The sequence below is a fragment of the Chelonoidis abingdonii genome, chromosome 1 (assembly GCF_003597395.2).
Source record: "Chelonoidis abingdonii isolate Lonesome George chromosome 1, CheloAbing_2.0, whole genome shotgun sequence".
NCBI classification, from domain to species: Eukaryota; Metazoa; Chordata; order Testudines; family Testudinidae; genus Chelonoidis; species Chelonoidis abingdonii.
Genome location: NC_133769.1, coordinates 128797800 through 128820667, shown reverse-complemented (window position 1 = coordinate 128820667; position 22868 = coordinate 128797800). Strand labels below are relative to the sequence as shown.

At 40.5% G+C, this 22868-nt stretch overlaps 1 protein-coding gene across 1 annotated transcript; it reads right to left on the bottom strand.

Annotated features, from left to right (window-relative positions):
* Positions 1-1384: 1384 nt before the first annotated feature.
* Positions 1385-22449, bottom strand: SSPN (sarcospan). The gene is made up of 3 exons (XM_032767269.2): positions 21989-22449; positions 6229-6315; positions 1385-2367 (listed from the first exon to the last, which is right to left on the bottom strand). The coding sequence occupies exons 1-3, from the start codon at positions 22301-22303 to the stop codon at positions 2002-2004; spliced, it is 768 nt and encodes a 255-aa protein (XP_032623160.1). The 5' UTR covers positions 22304-22449; the 3' UTR covers positions 1385-2001.
* Between the last annotated feature and the right edge of the window lie 419 nt (positions 22450-22868).

The window sequence follows — 22868 nt, the reverse complement described above, 5'->3', positions numbered from 1 at the left end:
CTCAAAAAAATTACACTTTGGGGGTTAACCACGTATGAAAAATGTTAAGACCCAGATGATCAAAGGCATTTAGGCACTTAATTCCCACTGACTTCAATGGGAGGTAAGTGTCCAAATACCTTTGCAGGTCTCAGCCTATGTGACTTAGGAGTCTTAGTCACATTTTCAAAAGTGACAAGCACCTAGGAAGCTGAAGTGTCATTGCAAGTCAAGGGGACTTATGCTCCTAAGTGCCTAAATCACTTTTGAAATTGGGACTGAAGCACATAAGTTATGTAGTCACTTTTGAAAATGCTACCTCTTAAGTTATTTTCCCTCCCCTTCCTACAGAAGCTGTTGCACAGTTTTGGTGATACACGATGATGGTTTTATTGCACCTAAATGGTGGAGTCACTTCAGGTGGGATGCGGGATCTCTAGACATACAGGGCAAGATACTCCACTGCCTTGGCCCTTGCCCTTTGTGCATCTGTGCAAATGAATATGTGCAAAGTACTACCAAATCAGACATTTTGTTCACTCACAGAAGTTTTGTATCTACTTTACAGAGGCACAAATGACTATACAAGGAGCAAATCAGTAGAGAATCAGGCCCGTAAGCTGTAAAGCACTTTTGGATCCTAATCGTTGGGATACAAACCACTATTCAAATGCAGTTTGCAATGAATGATTGATTATCTTCATCACCACTCATTAGGAAATCATTGTGCTCTTGTACTCATAGATTATGTTCTTAGGACATTGGCAATACCTTCTCAGGGGGGGCTTTTTATTTATGCAGTGATATATCTTTCAGAGTTTTGGGGCCAAATCCATCCCTGGTGCAACTCTATTGTCTTCACAGGAAGTACGTCACGAAGGCATTTGGCTTGCTGCACTTGGAGGAAAGTAGAACTGGGGTAATTGGGTAAACATCCTTTTTGTATGCAGAGCTATTACAATCATGTTGATGCAGGCTTTCCAAAAGCCACTAGCTATTTGGGAGTTTCAGTTTTAGGTGTCCAGCTTGAGGGACCTTACATAGGTCTGATTTTCAGAAAGTGCTGAGCACCGCCCCTGGAAAATCAGGCCCCTTTAAGGGATCTTATTAGGCCCTTTTGAAAAGCTTGACTAGAGTTTATACTGTTACTAGCAATAGAATCTCATGTATTGCTGGTCTTAGTTTGCATTTGGAAGGGTCTCAACCTTTCCTTGCTGCTCACCAGTAGCGGCGCCAGGGTTTTTGGCACCCTAGGCGGGGGTCCTTCCGCGGCCCCAATCGTTGGCGGCAATTCTGCAGCGGTGGAGTCCTTCCGCACTCCCAGTCTTCGGGGCACTTCAGCAGTGGATCCCGGAGTGAGTGAAGGACCCGCCGCAGAATTGCCACTGAAGACCCGGAGCACGGAAGGACTCCCCGCCGCCGAATTGCCGCCGAGGATGGCAAAATGCCGCCCCCCCAAATCCTGGCACCCTAGGCGACTGCCTAGGTCACCTAAATGGAAGCGCCGGCCCTGCTGCTCACACATATACAAGTTAATCCCAGTAATGACAATGTGAGATATCCAAGAGCACAACTCCGTAAGCATGACTGGAATAATTTCACTTAAACAGTCTGGACCAGATCCTCAGCATAGCTCCACTGAAATCAATGGAACAGACAGATTGACACCAACCAAGAATCTGGCCCATTGTTTGTTATCATATATAGCTCCAGCAGAGGAATCCCAGTAATTATCAAAACTGCTTTTGTCTATGGCTGTTAAAGATGCTCTTTGGAGACTATTTGTATAGCCACATCTTTAGAATTTTTGTGATACATCCAGCGTTTCCCACAAGGGCCCTTGGCAATAGTGGCCATAAAAATTGCTCTTCAAATGACTGAGAAATATAAATATATTCATTTAAAATGTGTGAATGGTTGTCTGTCAAAAATCTTTAAACACTCATCTATTTGCGGTTTCGACGGTGGTAACAGCCTGACATTTGTTATTCACTCTCTACAAAACAAACCAAAACCGCCCTCCTATACTTTCTGTTGCTGGATTTCAGTACCAGTTAATGAGTGTAACCGAACGCCCACAAAAAAGACCTGATATCTGTGTTTCCACATCACAAAGCATGCCAACAAACACACAATGGCTGTGATCAGATTAAGAACCATCTGCAGTAGCAGATACAGACTGAAAGTGCCAGTGACACTGGTACAGTCAGATACATCCTGGTAAACGAAGGTCCTACTGAGGGGATCTGAAGTTTCCAGTTTGCACTGGCAAGAGTCAAGGACAGCATCACAGGTAAACTGCATAATCTTTGAATAATGATGTGCAACAAAAGCCACTGCCAGAACACAGGTGATCAGACTCAGGGTGCTCAGTAGAAAGTACACCAGCTGAAATAAAGCAAAAAAGAAAAACATTCTTTTCCAGCTACATAGAGAACGGGGCATATAACCAACACGTGCACCGATTTTTCTAGTGAAAGCGTGCATTTGAGGGACAGTTTATACATTTCATGCTGATGAGCTGCAATAAATATGTTATTCTGGGTTGATGCAGAAGCAAAAGTACTTGCAAAGCAGTTGCAAGTACATCAGCGCTCCAAAGGCATATTTTACTTACTTTATACAACGGTTGAATATAATTTTCAGAACAGACCTGTTAAAAATAATATCAAGGAGTCTAACTTTTTACAAAGCTGCATGTTTAATGGAGCAGAGTGCGCTTTTATGGTACTGTTCATGCCACTTTGACTAGAGTTGCAACAGCCACATATTCAGGTAAGGTAACTTGGGTTGGCTCTGTTGAAGTCAATGGAGCCCCAGCGATTTACACCAGCTGAGGTGCTAGCCTCAAATATTTAATTGCAAGCGGTGGTGCTTACAAAAAGTGCTGTAATTATGCCACTGATATAAAGGGTCTCTTAAAATTACAGGAACAACTTTGTGCATACATCTACTCATGGCTATGTTTTGCACACAGAAAAGAATCAGACTCATGCAGGCATATTGGACAGCTAGGTATCTAATAACCTGAGTGGGGACTGCAAAGGCACTTTGCTTGAACTCATTTGAGGTTCCATGTGAAAAATGATGATTACTACAAAACAAGCACACAAACTTATAAGAGTAAATTTGTGCCTCACACAGAGGCCCTTTCGAAATCTGGCCCTGGAAGGTAAAAGAAGATTTCAAAGGCACAGAAGGAAGTTAAGTTCCCATTACTCTCTAAGGCTGCCACTTGCATGGCATAAAAAGGATAGAGTCCTGTTTTAGTCCCAGAGGGAAATGTAATTATTTGGGCCTGGTCCTGAAATCTGCTCCATGTGGATAGAATTCTGATATCACTGAGAGATTATTCAGAGCCCCAGTCACTTGTTGGGGGATGTTGCAGGAGAGGAACTTTGATTATTATACAGTATGGAATTTCCTGACATTTGAGTTCTGGATCCGGCAATTTTTGTATTGCACTCACACTTTTTGGGAATATATATATATATTCAAATATAACCATGCATGGTGCCAATATCATTTCTGGTTCTGCTGAGCAGGATGGAGACATTTATTTCTCTTGGCTTCTTACCTATCTGTCAGCAACATGGCATGATTGGGAATTCGTTATTTTAAATAAAGAGGCTTTATTATTACTTTTTTAACCTCTGCACCATAAGCAAACTATCAATACATAAGCATTTTTTATGACCGTGAAGCTTTAAGGATGTATGTTTTGATAAAATCCACTCTCTAGGTATATTTGTCTTTGATTGACACTGTAGATCTATCTTCCCCTACATGTGTCAGTTTGGGGGAGGGGGGGAAATAATAGGGCTATAGGAGATATCAAAGCAATATGTCCCTTCTGTCCTCAAAATAACCCAATTCAAGATATCCAGATCTTCATTTACAAGCCATGGCTTCTATTAAGTTTAATGACTCTCCCTGCAGCCTTAAACTTAGGGCAATTACTAAATGAAGGTAGCTTTTATTAAATGTAATTACATTTCCCCTGAAGCTTTCATGGTAAAAGGCCCACAGTAAAAGTGAATTTACAAAATGAGGGCAGCTCCTATTAAAAACTGCATGGTAAAGGGGACAGCTACTAATTGAGGGAAGCCTCTACACAAAGATATATGGTAATTTATGAGCATGTGATAGTATTTCAGAAGATGACAAACATTTTTAAAGGGAAAAGCATGCTGGCAACAGATAATTGCATTAATGATGATATTCATGAGGGAACCAATTTTGATCAGTTATCCTGATGTAAATCTGTGGCAACTCCACTGAATGGAATGGAGAGTAGAATATGACTCCACTACATGATCTTTTAAGCTTGTATGTACCGTGATTCTGATTCTACATTGTTTTGCACTGCATGCAGATATCAACACCTACAGAAAGTGAATGTAAAATGACATCAAATCAATAAATAATCTAGACAGTACTGCTAGTAATGGTCAAATGTATTTGCATGTTATGCACCAAAATAAATACATTGATTAAAATGATGCCATACATGAAGGAAATCTGAGGTTTCCTTTCAAATGCAAAAATCTCCAGGCAGCCCCTGTAGCTATCAGCGGAGACGCACAAAGTCATATGGGGGGATTAGGCAATTCACAAATAGCTATTATCCTCACGTGGTGTTTGCAGAGGAATTTCCTTTGCAAACAGATGAAAATGAACACATTTCTAAATATCAAAGGTGAGTCCAAAGAACTGGGAAGGAGCACAAGGCAGCGAGTGCACAGATCCCATCAACAGGCTAATCACATGACAGACCCAGAGGCAACTCCAAAACAGCAAATACAACTGCTAAGGGAGTTCTGCCAAGGAGCTGGAATTTGTCCCCGGACAAATGTTTTTCACCGCTTGAGAGATATATAGGCCCTGTGATTGCTATCTAAATAGAAGGAGAAAGGAAGGAATGAGGGAAGTGATATACCATGATTTGGTACAGTGAATGGCAGGTCACATACATTTTCCTGCATGATGAACCCAAAGGAGAAAAGGTTTTAAAATATTTACTGATAAGAAAATGGTATTTTTGTTACATGTCAGGGAAACAAACAACAACTCAGTTAAGATCCATTGTGTCCTGCATGGGAAAGTCCTGTACTATTAAGGATTAAACCAGTTAGATTCCATAGAAAGTACTCCAAAAACCTGCAGAAGTTACTAGAGAGCAGCTTGGATTATAAGCCCATGAAGAAGGGCTAAAGGATGTCAGAGCTGCCCTTTATACCAGTGTAAGTGCTATTTGGTGCTGGTGGATGGAGGTAGTTCTGCCTCCTGTGTCTTTTCAAATCTTCCCCTTGACTTTTATTCATTTTCCTTTTCCATTTAATTCTTTCCACTTATTATTCCACACCAGCACAATAACAAGAGTCTTAGAAATAAAAGTAAACTGGAGAAAAGCTGACAACACTCCCACTGGAAAAAAAATTTGGTGCGCCTCAGAATGAAATTCATCTTAATGCAGAGGGTCAATATAAGGTCAATGAACACCATAAATACCATGCAAGTGCTGTTTTGAGAAATGAAATGGGACATCAGTGGTGTGTAGTCCTTGTGTTGCTCCTGTGCACAGGGGTGGGTTTCATCCTTGGAACGCTGACTAAATGTCTGTGATACATGACACAATATGAAGCAAGGCTACATAGTTTAGATGGGTTTACTATATATCTTTGGTATGTGGGTGGGTGGGCAAGTAGTGGTCTTCCCCCAAGCCTTTTAACTTGCACATGCACATGCCGTCAGTATCTAATTTTCTGGTAAGGGGGAAACTGCATATTAGGCAGGACTTGAAATCAATCATAAAATGTGAGAAATAGGTACAGTAAAGCCCCTATTTATCTGAATCCCTTTAATATGAAATTCTTGCTTATCCTAACTGTGATGTCTCCCCTTACCCAGTAACCTCCTCAGTTTTTGAACCCTTGAGCCTATTTATCCAAATGTCTTTGATAGTCCCCAAAATGTTGCAGATAAAATGGGCTCTTACCTGAAAACAAAGTATTTATCAGCACATCCTGACCTAGAATTCCTCTTTTATACAGACTGCAGATATTCAGAGTATAGTATAACTCCTCCTAAGCATTTGTTTGATTGTTGGCATTTTCTAGACTCCCAATCTAAGGGTTACATTTTTGCAAATTTCAAGCACAATCTGGCTTTCTTTTATATGGGGAAATTATCCAGTACAGCAGCTTGTGATTTTATATATATGGCAAGATTAAAAAAATTATACTGTACCTTTATGGCAAACTGGAAACATGTCTTCTCCTCAGGCTGATATGAAACACAAAGCATCACCATTCCCACTAAGGCCACCACAGAGACCTGCACAGGAGGAGATTTAAAGAGACAATGTCAAGATAAAGATCTTATTTTTCCAAACAAAAATGTCCTATCTGTATTAGCAGCACCTTAAAATAAAATAAGTTTTAAAATGTAATAACTTAGCAGTGGTACTTATATGGCCCCATAGGACCTGAGCGCCTCACAATCCTACAACACCCCTCTGAGGAATGTGTATCCTCACTACACCCCAGTGAGGTAGGGCAGTGCTGTTATGTCCGTTTTACATATGGGAACTGAAGCACAGAGAGGATAAGTGACTTACTTAAGGTCACAGAGGAAGTCTGTGAATGAGCAGATCTTACAAGTCCAAGGCTAGAACTCTAACTACTGGGACATGCATCTTCTTCAAATTTAGCTGAAAGTTTTCAAATTTGAAATCTTAAAGTTAGTCTCCCTCAATTCATATTAAGGTATTTAAATTAATGGCCTGGTTGTCAGAGGTGTTGGGCACTCACCACTCCAACTGGAGCCAATGGGAGCTGCTTGGCTCACCATTTTTGAAAATCAGGATTCTTATTTAGCGGGCTAAATATTTAAGGCCTAACTTTAAGCATTCAAATTTGGAAACCATGGCCTTAGTTTATATCAGGGGTTCTCAGACTTTTGTACTGGGGACCCCTTTCACATAGCAAGCCTGAGTGCAATCCCCCTTATACATTAAAAACACTTTTTTATATATTTAACACCATTATAAATGCTGGAGGCACAACGGGGTTTGTGGTGGAGCCTGACAGCTCGCGACCCCCCATGTAATAACCTCACAACCCCCTGAGGGATCCCGACCCCCATTTTGAGAACCCCTGGTTTATATGGCTCCATTCATGCTTGTTGTTTACAGTTTGGACTTCATTCAGCTAATATAGTAAACTAGACAGTTTATTTGTAAAAATTTAACTCAACACAACAGTTATAACTCAAAAAGGGAGAAATGCCAGCGATTCCATCAAGCCTACCACGGGCTTGGCTATTGGTTTTACATGGAAAGTGCTCAGATACTAGAGAGAGGGATCCTAACTTTTGGGATGGAATTCTGGATAGCCTTGTGTAGGTAGAGAAGAGAACACACAGGATCCAGCTAGTGTGTCCAATGACATTCCACAGATATATCTGGGGTAGACAGGAGAGTTGGGGCATAGCCAACTTACCATTCTCCTTGAACATCTGCTACTAGCAGGTGCAGATGAGCAGAAACGGCTCGTTTTTGAAGCATCAGTTGCTTAGTGTGCTCCCTGATGTCCCATGGGCCACTATGCCTTATTTGCCCTTCACAGGCAGAAAGGTTCAAAAAAACCTTTAGCTAGTTGCTATGCCCCACTCCCTTTTCCAGCACTCTTCCCAGGAGACATACCAGAATGTAGTCTTTTGTTTAGGGGCTTGTCTATGCACAGAAGTTTCACCAGTTTCCATTTTTAAAACCAAATTTGGTTAAACCAAAACAAAACCTTGTTTGGATTCACTTATTTTTAGTTTAAAAGAAGCTTATTTTGGCTTATCTTAAAATCTGTCCCAATCAATGTAAACGTAGTTTGATATAAGCCCAGTGCAGATGGATTTAAGATCCTACACACAACTTTTTGCAAAAGTTAAAACTCTTCTTCTTCTTCACCTTGTGCCATCAATTGGGGAATCACCTTGTCCCATCAAGTCTTCGTCTCCAAGTGTATTTTCCAAACTGAAACCAGCCTTCTTCATGACATCCTTCAGTGTCTCAGACTACCCTTCTCTAGGTTCTCCTTGTGATCTTTGTCTTGGGACTACATCGCATGTACTCTCTGGCCAACATATCTCACATCGTGTAGTCTCACATGACCCAGCCATCTCAGCTGATACTCTCTCAGCTTTTCAGCAATAGGGGCTACGTGCATCATGGCTAGTACTGTTCAGTTGTATAACCTATCAGTTCTCATCTTATCCAGATTCCACCGGAGCACTCATTTTGGCAGTGTGAAGTAATTGTTCTTCTCTCTTCTTCATGGGCCAATATTCAGACTGTATATTATGGCTGGCTTAATCACGATCTTATACACTTTGGTCTTTAGTTTACCTGGCGTATTCTTATCACAGAGAATTCCCTCCATTTATACCAAAATGCACTTCATATGGCTTCTAACATCCACAGTCAAATTCCCATCATGACAACACTGAACTGAGGTATTTAAATTATTGCACAGACTTAAAGCTAGATGATATAGAGTTGATTGGCTTCTTGTTGTTCTCCTTAGTGAAATGTATGTATTCAGTCTTTTGTCATCTGATTCATAAGCCATTGTCTTCTAATGCAGCCCTCCATAGTTTAAGGCCCCTTTTCAGTTTGTATTTATCTTGATGGCATAAAACTATCATTGGCAAAAAGCATGGTTCATGGAATCTCTCCCCTAGTCTTCTGCATCAAGGGGTCCATTACAATCACAAATATGAATGGGCTAAAGGTTGTTCCTTGATGTAGACCTATCCTTACAATGAAAGACTTACTGTAGACACTGCTGCTTCTCACTACTGTTGTGCTACCCTCGTACGTGTCCATGATAGTCTGAACATATGTCTCTGGCAGATTTCTTGACAGAAGGTACCACCATAACAATTGCCTAGGAACTCTGTCATTAACCTTCAAATCCACACCACTCAATTCCTTGAGTTTCTCCTGGCATATTCAGGCTACAAACCTCGCATACATTGTTGACCTTCCTGACATAAACCTGAATTGGTTGTTGATTACTTGATGCTCCAGCTCCTCCTGATGTCTTTTCTCAATGATTCTCTCCAGCTATTTCATCATGTGACTCATTAACTTGAGTCAGTAATTACTTACTACATTCTGGCATATCTCCTTTATGCTTGAAGATAGGGACCAATGTGCTCTTCCTCCATTCATCAGGCATTTTTCCAAGATGAAAAATTAAGCAGAAAAAGTTCACCATCACTCCCTCGTGGCCCAATGTTTTAAATGCTTCAATTGGTACACTGGCTGATCCCACTGTCTTCCCCTCTTTCATCATCATTAACACATGTGAGTCTCCACCATGGGGATGGATCTTACGAGGTTGTTGCTTGAGCATACTTCCCTCGAGGGTTTCTATATGTTGTGGTACTGATCTTCCACCAGCACTCTTTCATTTTAATCTCTGACAGACTTCACAGCTCCCAAATCCTCTGCTCTTCTTTGCCTGAACTTGGCTAATTATATATATATTCCTTTTTTCCCCTTCATTAGTAGTCCTGCATATAACGCTTTAAATGCCTGACCTTTAGCTTCTCCAACTTCTGTTTTTGGCATTTTCTTTACCAGTTTGTATTTCTCAGAACCTTTCACCATTCTTATTTTCTGCCATCGCTTAAATCTTTCCTTCCTCTTCTTTACCGCCTCCTGCACATTGTTGGACCACCACCACAGCTCCTTGCCAAGAAGTTTCCCTTTTTTCATCTGGCCATGGGCAGCTTGTGAACTTTCTGTGATGAGGTTTGGGGGAAAATGTCCAAACCTCATCAGTTTGGACATGTCCAATCTCTCTAGAACTTCATCCTTACATCTCTAACTTCCCTATCTGTGAGCCTCCACCACTTTATTCTTTCTTCCACAATTCATCTTTTGTCCCCCACTAACCTTTTCACTCAGTAGTCCATTAGAAGCAAATCTAGATTACTCCCCAATCTGCTGTCCTGGGATTACTTTACAGCCTCTCGTGTGTTTGAGATCTCTTCCTCTTGTCAGGAAGAAATTGATCTGAGACCTATTGGAACAGCTCTCGTACATAATTAAGTGCTTCTCCTTCTTTACAAAGCATGTATTGGCAACAATCAGGCCATGGGCTCTGGCTAACTCTAAGATTTTCTTCCAACTTCATTTCTGGTTCCAAAGCCTTGTCCTCTGTGACAATCAGCTTAGCCCGCACTGTGTTCTCCCACATGTCTGTTGAGATCTGCTCTGATAATCAAGTTCAGCTTGTGGTAATTTATTTGTCACTTGGTCCAGCGCTATCTGGAATTCCTCCTTTTCCTCAGTTGTATGACTTGCATACGTATCTGCATGTAACATGAAATATTTGTTTTCTGTTCAATGCTATTCTAACTTTTATTAGCCGGTCACTCTTTTTTTGCACTGTCTTATCCTGTAATATTTCTGCTTTGATTATTCCTACGCTATTCCTATTTCCTATTGAGCCATGATACTGAGCCAAATGTTATGGCTCAATATCAAGTCAATATCAAGTTACATGTTGTAACCCTCCTGATTTTCATGGATTCCAACCCTTTCCATTTGGTCTCTTGTATACAGACAATACGCACTCTTCCTTTTCACGATCTCAGCAACTTCTCTAGATTTTCCAGTCATTGTTCCCACATTCAGGAGAACCACACATAGTTCTTTAGTTCATTTCTTTAGCCACATGCACCCTGAACATGGTCATCTTTTCCCATTTTCCACAGCTGTCGAGCAGAGCAGTCTCATATCACTTCTGGGAGATGCTCTAGCATTGTACCGATATACTCCCTGAAGATGAAGACCAAAGAGCATGTGTGCATGGCACAACTTTTACAAACTGGCTGGCCAGGCCCAATGTTCTTACTTTGAAACTGGACTCCCTTCTCATAGGTGGAATGCTTACTACAGCTAGTGAGCTCCATCTGTTTGGAGCAACCTAGTTATAAGGCACCTGACACCAGCCTTTCAACCCACATCTTCAATTAAGAACATCTCCACCATGAGAAGTCAAGTATACTACACTGGCCACATGAGGCATTTCCTAGGGAGTGAGAGCTCATCCTCAAAACCACCCTGAACATGACAATTCTTTAGTTTGCACCTTTTTAACTAACTTTAGTTGAGTCAGTGTTGCTTTGCATGCAAATAACCTCTAAGCTTCCCCTCCAATTTGTGATCACATTTTATTTTCTGTTTCTCCTGCATGAGTCGTTGTGTTGTGTTTGGGTTTCTAACAATACAGGAGAAAACTAATTTTACTCATTTTAAGTAACTTGGACAATATTTGCAGGCCAGATCCTGAGATGTGTTGACCACCTGCAATTCCAACTGATTTCAGTGGGATTTTGATCAGGTCCCAAGTGAGGATAGAATTTGATCAGTGATCTCCAGGGTGAGCTTCTATTTATATCATAAGTAACCACTGTCGTCTCTCAAAAAGGATGGTTTAGGCTTATACGGATAGGATCCTGAATCTAAATACCACCTATCCTCTATATTACAAGATGTCAGCTGTTTGTTTTTTTTAAATGTCATTAGCAAAGGCTGCAGAGTTGAACAGTAGTTGGCAACACTTCCTGTATGTCTGAATAGCATGGATTAGAGCAGAGGCTTTCAAACTTTTCATACTGTGGACTACATCTTAAACAGAACATCTCTCTATCTGTCTGTGATTGCATTTCAGCCCTGTGGCAATGACAGTAATTGCTTATGCAGAACAGTAATAGGAAAGTATTTATGTACTGTCATGGTCTTTATTAGCAGTATTATTTAGTTGCAGTAGCACTTACTACATGCTAGGTACTTTTCAGTCATTTACAAAGGACAGTTCCTGTTCTGAACTCAGAATCTAGTGCAACAAGTATTCTTTTTTTAAAAAAACAGAATTAATTTCACTGTCTGCTTTTGCTCTTCAGGGTGGGCTCAGCCCTACGAGTTATTCAGCATTCCTGTGAGGTGATTAAAATCCTCAACTTTGGCGTGACTTCAGTGAGAGAACTTAGCACCTCACCAGAAAGCTCACCCAACCCTAATCCTGCAGGATCTAAAGCTAGAACCATGTGACCAGCTCTCCCTGGACCTCCAGCTTGTGCTCTGTAGAACCTATAGCAGTGGCTCTCAGACTTTCCAGACTACTGTGCCCCTTTCAAGAGTTTGATTTGTCTTGCGTACCCCCAAGTTACACTTCACCTAAAAACCACTTGCTTATTAAAAAAAAAAAAATCAGACATATAAATACAAAGTGTCCCAGCACACTATTACTGCAAATTGCTGACTTTCTCATTTTTAGCATATAATTATAAAATAAATCAATTGGAATATAAATATTGTACTTACATTTCAGCGCATAGTATATAGAGCAGTATAAACAAGTCATAGGAAATTTTAGATTGTACTGACTTCGCTAGTGCTTTATATCGCCTGTTGTAGAACTAGGCAAATATCTAAATGAGCTGATGTATCACCTGGAAGACCTCTGAGAACTCCTAGGGATACACGTACCCCTGGTTGAGAACCACAATACTCACACTTTCATCATATCAGTAAATGAAAGCAGAGGAAAAGATAAGACATTTTTAAAAGCTTTAGTGCTGCCTAGCAGGCTAAATACACCTTGAAAAATGCACTCCCAATGCTGTCCCGTGTTCTTGGTACATGCTTATTGGAGTTTTGATGTCACAACGTTAACCCTTTTACCTCTGGTGTTCATTGCAGCCTCTGTGCTCAGGAAGAATACAATGGCATTCTTTGGCATGCCAACATTCAAATCCCACAATTTTGTGCCTCAGCACAGAGGACGGAGTGGTCACCAGTAACCGTGGGATTCAAATGTTTGTTTGTTAAATTAAAAACAAAAAAAAGTCCTCCAAAAGTTGTGTCTGCAGCATCTCACACACTCTCTATGATCTCAGATTGTAGTAACTCACTTTTTAGTTCTAGAGAACCTACATCTTCTGTAATTATATTTTTAAGAGCTGACCCAAGGTCTATTGAACTAAATGGGATTCTTTCCACTGACTTCCATGCTGGATCAGGTCCCAACAGATTGAATGATTTCAACTGGTCAAGTTTTTCTCCTAACTTCTAAATAAATGTTTAAAATAATGTGATTCTGAAACCTTTGAATGGAAGTGTTCTATGTTTGTTTATGAAATTCCCATGTCTTAGGTTAGCCCTTGTCAGATGTGAATCTGTGATCCCATCTTGTAACTTCCTTTAATCTTCTCATTCAAAGTCTCATTTGGTTTGGTGGGGCCTACTGCAAGTTCTTTATGTATCCTTGTTTTTGTTTGTTGTGCTGAAGAATGATATTGGGAGGCGGGAGAGAAGAGAAGCCAAGCTCACTGGTGAGCAAGCAGTGGGACAGCCAGAGTCCCTTGGATGATAGTACATCCAATCTGTATGCCCGTAGGATGGATGGTATACAAGACCAGGACCATTACTCCTCCCCACACTAAAATCAATGGGAAAATCTGCACTGACTATAATGTGAACATGATTTGGTTCTAAGGTACTTGTTTCTCTTTAATCCTATGTGTTTATTTTGGGGGGAATTCTCTCTGCTTTCCCAGTGAAACTAGACTGGTAGGTTTTGCTTATTCTGGATCCTCAGCTCATGTAAACTGGCATCACTCCAGGAAAGTCAATGGAACTGCATTTGCCTACACCAGCTGTGGAGCCGGCCTTCCGTTAGTAGTTTCACAACCTGATTTTCCATACACTATCACAATGCTATTTAGTTTGGGTTCCTAGCACTGCAGGGGGTCATCTGAATTGGAACAAAAAATACAAATCCAAAAATGTGTAAAATGGTATTGAATGAAAACATTCCTGTTTGTGCTTTAATGGGAAAACAAATACTACCAACTGTTCTTCCATGAGTTTCCCTTTAGAAGGACAGTATTTCTGAACACACAGCGGTGTCCCTCCAGAATGTCTATGAAGTAGCAGACTTACCTGTAAAGTTGCATTTCATGTCATTTCTGTAAGACATGGTTAAGTAGTATTGCCTGAGAACATTTGTAAAGAAAACATCAGTGTTATTTACTCCTTTCCATGTCATGCGTATTTATGTTCTGGTCCTATGACTTGCACACAGTCTCCAATTTGTTTTCTTTTTATTGTTGACTGCAATAATTGACAGCGTTGGGCAGCAGAGGAGGGGAGATGGACCTGTTTTGGCACAATGGTCCTGATCTGCGCTTACTAATGGGAGTGTAAATTTGGCTCAGCTTAGTACAAGCCAATAGCATTACATCAGTTTGAAACTAATGCAACTGAGAGCAGAACAAGGCTCTGGTTCTATTTAACATGATATCTAATGATAACTTAGGATTCTTTTACAGTAAATCAAGTCCTAAAGAAATAGGAGCTCATCCAAATCCCATTAGGTCAGTGGCAAAACAGCTACTGACTTGAACAGCAGCAGGATCTGGCCCATCTTCAGAAATCTTTCAATACGAAGAAGTATCATTCAAAAGAATTTCCATCCTGCATACACTTTGTAGGATTCCTCTGGGATCTAAATAATATACTAAAAAGACGATAGTTGAAGAGCAGAGTTAATGGGCATTTATAAAGGATTACATCACGTCAGGATTCAGGCAAGGTTTGAACAGGATATTTTAGAAGGCTTAAGTAAAGTATTATTATTATAATTTTTAACAATAATAGCATATTATTTCTGTTAACCAAAGATATGAAGAAGAGGGAGCTTGCAAGGACCTGATGTTGATTGGTAAACAGAATAACTCCTGCCCAAATGTTAGATTATTGGGGATTACTACAAATACCTAGTTTACATTTAAGTTTTGAAATGGTAGACTGTCTCTTTGAAGCAACCTTGAGTACAGAACAGTTAGAGAGAAAACAGTTTACATGTTTCTCCTTGTGTGTTATTAAAAGATCAGTTTTGAATTATGCCCATGAAGTGCCACAGAACATCATCTTTTGGTAAATATTCTTAAAGTCTCCTTAAGTGACTATGTTCTAGCAGGGGTGTGTTATGGATACTGCCAATGTTGATTATAAAATAGCATAAGGAAATCTGACGTTCTAAGGTTCAATAGCCATTGCAATATCCCAGCATGAAACAGACTTCCCAGGCCTTATTGACTAAATATATAATGTAAGATGCACTAGCCTTAGCACTGGGTAATCATCAGTCAATATGCATTTGTTACACAAATAAAACCAGATTCCGTAAGAATTACAGAATAGTAGTTAGGAGTTATAAGAGCTGATCTAATTATCTGACTAACTAGGAATAGGCACTTCAACCCTGTGCAAATATCAGTCCAAGTTTATTTCAAATTCCTATTTCAGAATTTTCCTTGTGAGCTAACACACCCCTCGTTGAACAGATAGCTGCATGAAAGGAATCCACAGAAGGAGTTTAAATTTTGAAAAGTACTGCCTAGAAAAATACCTGGATGCAATTCTGATGTACTTACAAAGTTACAGGTTTAATTTTCATTACTACATCCTCTGACATATCAAAACATTTCACACATCACTGAAAACAAATATTTACTAGAGCTGGTCGAAAAATTAAAAAAAAAAATATTTGTGGAAAATGTTAACATTCTTTTCATCTAGCAGGTTTCTAAATGGATCCATTTTAATTGTTTTTAATCAAAGTTTTTAAACAAAACTACTATTAGAATGGTTATTGAAATTGTCTTTTTACCGAAAACAGGGATAGATCCTGTCGCCATTCAAGTGAACAGCTTAATTCTTGTTGATTTCAGTGGGAACAGAACCAGCCCCTATACTGGGACCTAAATACAATTACTTAGGATTAGACTCGCAATGATTCCTTCCTAGGATAGCCCATAGCTTGTAAGATATTTAGGACAGAAACTGTCTTTTCATTGTGCCTAGCACTGGAGAACTTGTCCCTGACTGGGAACTCAAGGCGATACCACAAAACAAATATTAAGTAGTGATAATAATACTATGGTGACTGACAAACTACGAATATCCACTTTAGTACACAGAGTAGATTCCATCAAAGTATGCAAGATGCCACTCTTTACGTAGCTTAGCCATCTAAAAAGTGGAATGAAAGCAGTGAAAAAGTAGTCTTTCCTCCAACCTGCCACAGCAGAAATTCAGCAACACCAACTTCATTTCTCACTGCCAAAATAAAGGCACATTCTGAACATCCACATCTGTCTTCAAAGGACAAAGGTTGATTGTTTTCCAAAAAGCATAGCCAGACTGGCAGCAGCAGAAGCCCAAACATCCTCCTGCTTTACATGACTAATACATGACATCCCTCAGACCTATTATACTCATTGAACTAATCATGGCAACAAAGGGTAAGAAAAATATGGTCTGCAAAAGCACAAAAAAAAAAAGAGCACAATCCACTTATTCCTTATGGCCAAATCCAGAGGATTTTATTTTGACCGAATTCCCATGGACCTCCTAAGTAAGGCCCACTAGATTTTCCGTCCCTATCCAGTCACCCTTATTTTAAGTTGCTTGTAACTTTCTCATACTTTAATCACACAAGGTCTCAACACAAAGATGGAGGCTAGATAGCAGAATACAGTCTGGTAATGATTAAGATGTTGATGTAATATACCTAACTGGGGGAATATGAACATGTCAGAAATAAATTGCAGTTGTGGTTTCCATTAGTTATTGTCGCACTCTGATATATTAACATGGTTTGCTTTATTCCTACACCTGTCCAAACCATGGATTGTGCTAATCTGCTTTTTGTTCTGCCTAATACATTATGAGGATTTTTTTGTTGCTGCTGCTGCTGCAATTTCAGCCAAAATATGGCCCTAACAACAGGTAGGCCTCTCAGTCAAATGATGTATATTTGCCTTCCAAGAATTTCCTACAGATTTTGGAAAACATATGGTGCTAATTTGGGAGAGGCAGAAGAGCTGAAAATGTCTGCAAAGAGATTGAGAAAGAGGAAAATCTGGATCAAATGAGCATCTTGGGCCTTAACCCAAGACATATCTGGAAACTCTTATGCAGGTGACTAATTTTACTCATCTGCTTTATTATATGGTCTGGTTAGCAGGAATTTTAGAAAATAACCCTTATAATCAAAAGAGTAAGCAGAGTGAAAAGCAACACATTTGTAACCCATGGAACTCATTGACACATGATATCACTGAGGCCAAGAGGATTACACATTTTTATGGATAATGAGAATATCCAGAGTTATATTAAATAGAATGCACCTTTTTGAAGAGGAATAAAAACTCTCATGCTTCAGAGAATAAGCCAACCACTCATAGATGAAGTTAGGAAGAAACTTTCCTCATGAGCAAGTTATTCCATAATTACCCACTCAAGTCACCTCTCACTGTCTTAGAAAGGGCATCTTTCTTTGAAGCATCTGTTACTTGCCACCATCAGAGAGGGGATACTTAGCTTCATGCCATGGCAGTATCAGATGACAACCGAATGTCTGTTGTTTGATTTAAGAACACTTTCACTGCAGACTTGGCAAAATGCAAAGACGGTACCAGTGTGAGATTTCTAAAGATAGCTACAGCACTGGACCCAAGGTTTAAGAATCTGAAGTGCCTTTCAAAGTCTGAGAGGGAGGAGGTGTGTAACATGCTGTCAGAAGTCTTAGAAGAGCAAACACTCTGCCCATGAACATTTCCTTTGGTTTCTAAAAGCATCCATTGTATTTCAAATGAAACTCAGCTGAAACTGCTAAGTTTCACCTGGTTTCATGTTGAAATAGTTTTAGTGTGATGCAGCCAAGTGTATCACTTCCCTCTTTAGCAGTTAGTCCACACAGAAGGTAAGAACCTACTACTGCTACTAATCCATAATGTTACTTGTTTGGCTCAGCAGTAGAAGCCTGTGCTCTTGGTGCTATGGGTCCCAGATTCCATCCATACTGATTGCCTAGGGTGGGTGGAGGGAGTGTCACAGTAACCACAGAACCAAAACACAGCCCAACAGCTTCAGATTTCTGGAGTCTTATCACAACAAACCAAGGTTATGTTTTGAATTTGTAATGAAACCTGAATCCACACTAGTTTTGCCTGGTTTGGTTTTCACTGGGAACATTTTGCTCTAGTTGCTTCACTAGACAAGTTCCCTTTCATTCATGCTAATGGACTAAAGCACTTTGTCATACTGTTCATAACTGAAAATACTTTTGCCACTAATAAAGCAAAAAATCAGCCAGGATCTATTTAACACATTAGCAGTTTTCCTTCATTTTTCTGTCATACTTCAACAACAGCTAGGGGGTTAAATTCATTCTGGGTGTAATTCTGATGGAGTTACACTGGGGGTGAATGTAGCCAACTGTCTTTAACTTCATTAAAAAGGTCTTGATCAGGGTTTCTCAAACATGGGTCACCGCTTGCGTAGGGAAAGCCCCTGGTGGGCTGGGCCGGTGTGTTTACCTGACCTGTTCTCAGGTCCAGCCGATCGTGGCTCCCACTGACCGTGGATTGCTGCTCTGGGCCAATGGGAGCTGCTCGAAGCGGCACGGGCCAAGGGACATACTGGCCGCCGCTTCCAGCAGCTCCCATTGGCCCAGAGCAGCGATCGGCCAGACCTGCGGACAGGGCAGGTAAACACACTGGCCTGGCCCGCCAGGGACTTTCCCTACACAAGCGATGACCCCTGTTTGAGAAACCCTGGTATTGATAATATGTTTTACAGTTCTTAAACAGTTGGTGAATCTGAACGCTAATCAAATCCTTTGAAAAGAGCATTTGAGTGGGATGTTACTAAAACAAGCACACATTGATATTTTACACCACCACTTTCTGTTGTGCTGCACTGCCAAGAAAGGCAATGTTGCTCATTTCTGCATTAATAAAGGAATTCCAGAAAGATGCACTTTCTGCTACAGAATAGGAGCATATTTGTTTTATGAGCAAGACACACCCCATCCCATGCCCATATACCTGATCTCCAGTCTCTACACTGGCCTAATACCAATCAAAAAGACAGTGAGCAGGATATCTGCATGCAGGGAGTTCTAACACAATGGATCTCCAAATGCTCCAACGTATAGTTCTCAGAATATTCTGTCCTACAGACCACCTGCAAAGACCGTGGCAGCTACACTGACAAACTTCGCTCTGGCTCACGGGTTCTCAACTTTTCCCAGCCAGTGTCCCAACAAGCAACGTTCATATCTGTCACAGTGCAACCATATATAAACAAATAATGGCACAACTTCTCAGATACCTCTTTATTTTTTAAGCTCTCATGAGCCAATATCTTGTAATCCTTTGCATTGACTCCCACACCACTCATGACATCACTTGAGCTCCACTTAAACATCGTCTCTCCTGACTGCTGGGAGTTACAGATCCAATTTCTCAATCTCACCTCTCTCTTCCAGTACCATTCCCCACCCCACTCCACCTGAGCCTGGCTGCTGGGAGTGGAAAACCTGTGTATCTTTCCTCCCCCACATTTGGTGTGTGTGTTTTCTCATTAACTCTCAGACACTTGTCTCTCCACTCCTCACTCTCCCTGAAACACATGTATCAGAAAGAACGTTCTCATGGTCACCATACCATTCAACTCCAAGACCAGGCAGTGTGAGCAGAAATCCAATCAGTGGCACATGTAATTGTGCTGGTAAGGAATGTGCTTATACAAAAACCTGCTTGTAACCCAACATGGTGGAACAACCCACAGACTGAGAGATGCAAGTCTAACCAACACATTATTATTTATTACTTGAGCTAGATTTTTAAATTGGCATCTCTTTCTTTAGTATCTTTAGGTGTTCTATATAGCTAGAAAGGTGAAATGATTGTAAAGCTGAACACAAAGCGATCCTAAGAATTATGTATCCAAAATCTTCTGTTCCCAGGGTCTGTGGGAGCTCTGCCATCCATCACAAGGTCATACAGGCTGATGTGTGCAAAACCCAACAGTGTTAGTTCAGACTTGAGTTTTGCTTTGAAATTTTAGGTTAACTCAAAGTGTAAACATACCAATTTTTGCCTGGCTTCAGGTTGAAGCCATGCAAAACAACTGAGCTTTGCATTATTTATACCCAGCCCACGCCCATCCAAATGTCAGTCCAAATTCCTGCAAACAGTTCATAAATCATGGCAAATATTACCTGAGTTACAGGTTGGTCACAAAACCTCAGGGACCATTGGTCTGGCTGGGGACTCCACCTGGAAGGGTAGCACAGTTTTATGTGCTGATTCTTGGGTCTACACTTTTTTTTTTTAACGTTGGCTGCATACAGGAAAATCAAGGAGCATGCTCAGCAGCTGTAAACTTGCATGCCCTTGCTGACTTCAATGGAGCAATGCCAATGTACTCCAGCTGGAGATCAAGCCCTGAATCTTTGTGGTGGTTTATCTGTCCTTCTAATGAAGAGATTATTCAAAATCTGGGAGATCCACAGTGTGGATCTGAAAAGAGAATTTGACCATCAGTGTTTGCAGAAACTTTAGGACACGTTAACTTAAAAAAATCAAGTGGAAATATTGCATGCCCTAGTTTATTGTTCCCCTTCCACCCTCCCCTTGTAATGGAGCAAGTCCTATTGGAAATTTATCTTCTGTAAGTGAGGGTAGTATTGCACCCTGCAAGACATAACTGAACTTTTAGATCTATATTTTGAAAGAAGAGAAAGAAGGGGGAAAGGGCTAATTAAAATAATCCATTATCTGTTTAGAAACTCAGGTCCTGATCATTCCAACTTTTTCAGGATTGGGCCTTTGACTTTTACATCTCAGCAATCCTTATCAAATTATCTCTAACACAAAGATGTAATTATTATGTGGATTAATACTATAAACCATAACAATTCAGGTCAAATAAGCCTCAAATAATAAGGATTTATGTTTACGTGGTACACGATACACTGGTCTACTCCATCAAGAATCTTTTCTTTGTTAAAGTGCCTAAATATGTATTTACTTGGCGGAAGATTTTATGTTCTATTGGTTTAATAATGCTCAGAATTAGTACAAATGCATAAGAATACATCTACTTGAAATATGGTCCTTTGGGGAAAAATAATAGACATAGCAAAACATACATAATACACACCCCAACACAGGAACGTTACTATAGCCACAGGTATTGTCTCTCTAAAAGTTATTAAATAAAACAAGGCCAAATCCTGAGAGCTGCTGGGTGCCTCCAGCTCCTAGTGACTTCTACAGGAGCACTCTGTGCTCAGGATTTAGGCTTTTTTTCTTAGCTGATTGCGTGTGTGTGTGCATGATTATAATAGACTTATCAGGGACCCCACCCTTTACTCCTGCCACTGTGTTTTTTTGTGCCATAACTGCATTAGACAAGACTGGCCTGTCACTTGCAACTTTGAATTTCCTCGCTAGCTGGCTTGTGTCACACCCTTCAGACTTTACAGACTTACTTGTTTTGCATTTCATAGTAACCCTTTAGTCCCAGGAGCCACATGGGGTGTGTTTTATGGAAAAGAATTTGGGATGTGGCTGGGGGTGGAGGGGAAGAATGGGGTTAAGTTACAGTCTTTTTTTAAACTCATCACAGTGTGGAAGCTAAACAACAGCCAGTTCTTTTCTGACACTATTATAAATATATTGAATTAGAGGTTTATAATTATACTTTCACCCTCTTAAACCTGACTGGTCTTTTTTGAGGGGGATAACATAAGTAGTAAACATTTTTTTTCAGCATTACTAACCGTCATTTAATAGCAAACAGGTTAATAGGTAACATAATATACATCTGGTGCACAGCAACCCTGTATTTTATCCAAGGTATTGGGGTGTTTGGGGGAGGAATATGAAGGATTATATTATACTGTAACAGCAGTTTCCTTGGGACAGTAAATTAGACATATAATTGCAGGAATATTTCTAGTTAGTTTAGCTCATATCTGGTGTAGGACATGCAGTTGGTTAGTATTAAGTGTAGCATCATGCAGATTGCATTAATGTTGGCAAATGCACTTTATGTAGAAACAGACTTTATGCTTACAATTATCCCAGCCCAATATGGAGTGTCTCTGACTAGTAAAGAAGAGCTGATGCCTGCCATAATGAAGCCCAGCACTGTTATAGAGATGCCTAACACCAGCTGCAACAAAGCAACCAGCAGCGGGAAACGGCAACCACAACAAGTGTGGGATTCCTCCTCCTGGCCCGTTTTGGGATCCCCCTTGGCTTTCTTCTTCATTGCTGGCTCCTGCTGGTTGGCTGGATCGGTGCTTTTCTCCCCTTCAGGTGCTTTCCCTGCCTGGTTCTGGTTTTTAAGGGACGTGTTGTTCTGAGGTTTCTTCTCCTCTTTTCTCATGTTGATGAACTTTTTTTTTTCTGGTTGATGGGCGTGTTGAGGTGGGGATTTTTTATTTTTTTTTTGCGCCCCTGAAGCTTCGCTTTGTGCTGGCTGAGTTGTTCCTGGTATTTGAATCAAGGAGGCTGAACAAATATGGAAAACATTTGAAGCAGATTGTCAGAGCTTCTAAATGCCACATATAGCCCAGAGAAGAGGGGGAATCAAGGGGGGTAGTGAACTGCCAACATGCAGAAGCAGATTGCCTTGCTCGGGCTGGCCGTGCACATGAGAACTGTGCATATGTAATCATAATCACTGCTTGTGTGAACCTAATTGATATGCAGGAAACCATTGTCTAGGTAGGGCTGCCTGAGCACATGGGGGATTGATTTGATGTGTGAATGTGAAATTAACAGGCACAAGCTGATCACCACACTACAACTATGTTATCAGCACACAGAAGCTAACAGAATAAATCAGTGGGATGCTGTGCACACAGTATGCAAGAGTATGATTTTTGCATGCAGAGGTCTACTACCTGTGCATCTGAGTGTGTGTGTAGATGTGGGGACACTATGTGTAA

Bases quoted from the DNA above. Each gene is read 5' to 3' on its own strand.
- SSPN (XM_032767269.2), bottom strand. From the start codon at position 22,303: ATGAGAAAAGAGGAGAAGAAACCTCAGAACAACACGTCCCTTAAAAAC. The intron at 6,316-21,988 runs GTAAGCATAAAG...CCTCCTGTGCAG, and splicing joins CATATTGGGCTGGGATAATT to GTCTCTGTGGTGGCCTTAGT. The intron at 2,368-6,228 runs GTACAGTATAAT...GCTTTATTTCAG, and splicing joins GTTTCCAGTTTGCCATAAAG to CTGGTGTACTTTCTACTGAG.